At 46.5% G+C, this 3,787-nt stretch overlaps 1 protein-coding gene across 1 annotated transcript in view; it reads right to left on the reverse strand.

The window, feature by feature from the left end:
- Positions 1–1,908: 1,908 nt before the first annotated feature.
- Positions 1,909–3,787, reverse strand: part of ITGA11 (integrin, alpha 11) — a gene marked incomplete at its 5' end in the record, with an annotated part of 37,541 nt that continues 35,662 nt past the window's right edge. The window contains 4 exons of the mRNA XM_009869976.1: positions 1,909–1,980; positions 2,717–2,830; positions 3,124–3,219; positions 3,608–3,738. Coding sequence (XP_009868278.1) covers positions 1,909–1,980; positions 2,717–2,830; positions 3,124–3,219; positions 3,608–3,738 — 413 coding nt within the window. The remainder of the gene's footprint in view (positions 1,981–2,716; positions 2,831–3,123; positions 3,220–3,607; positions 3,739–3,787) is intronic.

Genomic DNA, 3,787 nt, shown 5'->3' on the forward strand with positions numbered 1-3,787 from the left:
TTTTTTTTAGTAAACCCCCAGACATAAGCAGACACACACTTAAAAGCCCAGACACACAGACACAGACACAGACACAGAAGCATACAGACATGGAGACACAGACAGACACACGGACACACAGACGCAGACACACACACAGAGACAAAGGCAGAGTCCTACGGCCACAGACAGAGTCCTATGGCCACAGACAGATGTCACTCCCCACCACCCTGGGGAGAGAAGGAGCAAGAGCAACAGAGGAGTGGGCTCATTGAGATGAATTTGGGTAAAGCCTTGAAAAGCAGCTTTCATAGGGTTGGTTTTGGGTTTTTTTTTCTCTTTTTTTTTTTTTTTTTTTTCTCCTAGCAATAAAAAGTTGGGAAGACTCTCTCATTAGTCCTCATGCAGCCCACCCATGTGCTCTCAACAGCGGTAAGGAAAAATAGGTTGAGTGTGAGGAGGGAGAAGGAATTAATCGGGCAGAACTGGCCTTTTTTGGCAGTGCCAACACTACCCTGGGCTCATGGAGTCCCAAATCTCCCCCCTCCGTCAGTACCTGCCCCGGGGATTTTGGCTCTCCAGGATGGCCGTGCACCCCAGCCGGACCCCCAGCACACGTGAGCCTCGACTCAGCAGAAGCTCTGACATGAACAACTCCCATTCAAGGCGAGGATGCCAGCAACGAAAATCAGATTTTACTTATTATTTCCCGCCCCCATCCCATTTCATGCAGTGTGTGGGGCTGATTCTGCAGCACCCAAAGGCTGCACCCTCACTTGTTCCTCACAGCCTCCCTTTAAAAACAGGATGGGAAAAAAAAATCACATCCCACCACAGATAAGGGGAGGAAAAATCTGAGCCTCATCCTGCCCTGCTGCATCCCAGACAGGTGTGAGGAGCCCCTGAGCCGTGGAGGTGAGCTAACACAAGAAAAGGGATAGATAGGTTTTTCTTTTTTTTTTTTTTAAATACTGTATTTTTGATCCTTGAAAAATACTAGGACAGTATTTAACAAACTTCATTACACATCCGGTGAACGTATGCTTTCTCTTCATCCATAAAATTAATATTAGCATAAATAATTCTGTTACGCAAAAAGAAAGATTTTTGTCAAACAGCACCGATCAGCCGGTTTTCGCGTGACACCAGGTATGTACAGTTATAATACACGTGCGGCCCTTTGCTGGACACAGGCTCTTCCAAACTGCTCAGTTTGTAGAAAACGCTTCAAACTGGCTTTGATTATTCTTTTTTAAATTAGTTTTTTTGATTTTTTTTATCCTCCTTTGCTTAAACAGGTAAATATTTTCCTTTTTTTTTTTTTAATAAGTATGTACAGCTGGACACTGGAGATTTGCATTAAGGTGCTTTAATTTGCTCTCATTTGTATTCAGTGCATTAAGAAGGCGGCAAATTAAAATCTCCACCCAATTACTCCGGCTAACGAATGCAACACAGTTTGAGAGCCGTGGCCAGCAAAGCCCGGAGAGTTGCTACAGCCCAGCCAGGGGAATGCACAACCCTCATGGTTTGGTTTGTTGTTTTTTTTTTTAGGCTATTATTTTTAAAATATTTTTTTTTTCAGCCCCGTAGTTTGCCCCGAGTTCCAGGGCACGTTGCTCCAGCTGGTCCCTCCATCTCCACGCTGCTGCCTCCTTGTAAACCAAGTTTGAAGCTCCTCGCCCAGGGTCACAGGTAGGGGGTTGGAGATTTTTGGTTGGGTTTTTTTTTTTTGATGTTTTTTTCTTGCTTGATTTGGCTTTTTTTGGACTTGTTTAGGTGATTTCACACAAAGGGTGGGGTGCACTCCTGTGTTGATGCAAACCCAAGTTCAGCACCCAAATCCCCGGGTGTCGAGGTGAACCTCTGCTCCGGTACCGGCGAGGGGCTGGGAGGGGGTGCAGGGGGGACTCGACGGCTCCGGCAGCATCACTCCAGCCCCTGGGCGCTCCGCTCCCGCTCCGCCGCTCGCCTGCGGCTCCCGCTTTTAAAAAATCCGAGCTGTGGGGTTCAAAGAGAAAGAAAAGAAAAAAAAGAAAAGAAAAGAAAAGAAAAGAAAAGAAAAGAAAAGAAAAGAAAAGAAAAGAAAAGAAAAGAAAAGAAAAGAAAAGAAAAGAAAAGAAAAGAAAAGAAAAGAAAAGAAAAGAAAAGAAAAGAAAAGAAAAGAAAAGAAAAGAAAAGAAAAGAAAAGAAAAGAAAAGAAAAGAAAAGAAAAGAAAAGAAAAGAAAAGAAAAGAAAAGAAAAGAAAAGAAAAGAAAAGAAAAGAAAAGAAAAGAAAAGAAAAGAAAAGAAAAGAAAAGAAAAGAAAAGAAAAGAAAAGAAAAGAAAAGAAAAGAAAAGAAAAGAAAAGAAAAGAAAAGAAAAGAGAAAACAAAAGAGAAAAGAAAAGAGAAAAGAAAAGAGAAAAGAAAAGAGAAAAGAAAAGAAAAAAAAAAAAAAGAAAAGAAAAGAAAAGAAAAGAAAAGAAAAGAAAAGGAAAAAAAGAGAAGAAAAGAAAAGAAAACAAACAACCCAGCATTACTTCAGCTGATTGCTGGGAAGCTCTTGCTTTTGATCGGATGTTGCCAGGGGATTTAGACCCTGAATATAAATAATATGGAACTGGAAAGAGGAGCTTTCTGGGATGCCCGGTGGTGCTGAGGGGCTTGGGATGCGGAGCTGGAGGGCGCCGGGGGTGCCTCCACACATGTGGGTCTCCACCGAGCCCCCAATATCCACGGCTCAAGGGCTGCTCACCTTCCAGAGGGCGAGGACAAGGAGGGCCAGGAGCAGGAGACCTCCTAAGGTGCTCCCCAGGATGATCCAGATGGGGATCTGCGACTCCTCCGGCTTGGAGATTTCAAACGTTATCTGCAAGGAAAGAGCATTAAAATAAGAGCGTCCCCTCCTTGGGGAGGGTGCTGGAGCTGCTGGGGAAGGTGCCCACTCCATGCATGAGGTTTTTCCCTGCTCAATCCTGCAATGCCCAAATCGGAGCTGCCCAGCTCCAGCCACAACTGCACTGAGTTGCTCAGGGCTCTGTGTGCCTGGCACGGGTCACTCCAGCTCTTCCACAGGGTTTTTCCTGCTGGGGTCAGAGCAGGATGTTGCAGCGTCCCCAAAGCTGTATGTGACCGTTTTCCCCTGGCAAGCGGGGGGCTTACCTGACGGCTGGGGTCTTCCTCGCGGAAGACGAAGGGGCTCCCGAAGCGTCGCTGGAGAGCGGCGTTCGTGGTGAGCTTCAGTGACTTGAACTTCAGCTGCGCCAAAGAGAGGCTGGATGTGAGCATCAGATGTGGGAGAGGACCCAGCACCCTGACCGGGTGCTCCCCCACCCAGGTTTTGCTCCCCAACAGTGCTTTGCATCCGCGGGGAGGGAGGAGGATGCAGGTCAAGCTGTGAGTGTGGTTAAACTGCAGCAAGAAGGATTTCTTGGTATTAAGTTGCAGGGTGGTGAGTGTACACACTGAGACAAGTAGTAAGATTGAAAAACAAAAGTCGCCCAACTCATGCCCAGGCTCCCTGGGATGGAAGGCAATCAGAGTAGAGGAAAAAAACAAAACCAAACACAACAAGTTTTTGTGGTGTGAAAGCTCCTTTGGGGTATTTCTCCTCAAAAGCCACCTTGCCGGCTTTGGGAGGACTTACTGCTTTCAGAGACTTCATCCACAGATGGCCCCGCAAGTGCAAGTTCATCTCCTCGTTGGGGGCTAATTTCACATTGCAGTCGATGGAAATGACGTCCGAGTTGCTGTGGTTCTGCCGGGGGAGAAGTTTGTGGGTGTAAAATCCCCAACAGAGGGGCCAGGCACCCGTCCTCCCGCCTGC

The sequence above is a fragment of the Apaloderma vittatum genome, unplaced genomic scaffold, assembly GCF_000703405.1.
Source record: "Apaloderma vittatum isolate BGI_N311 unplaced genomic scaffold, ASM70340v1 scaffold795, whole genome shotgun sequence".
Classification (NCBI taxonomy): domain Eukaryota; kingdom Metazoa; phylum Chordata; class Aves; order Trogoniformes; family Trogonidae; genus Apaloderma; species Apaloderma vittatum.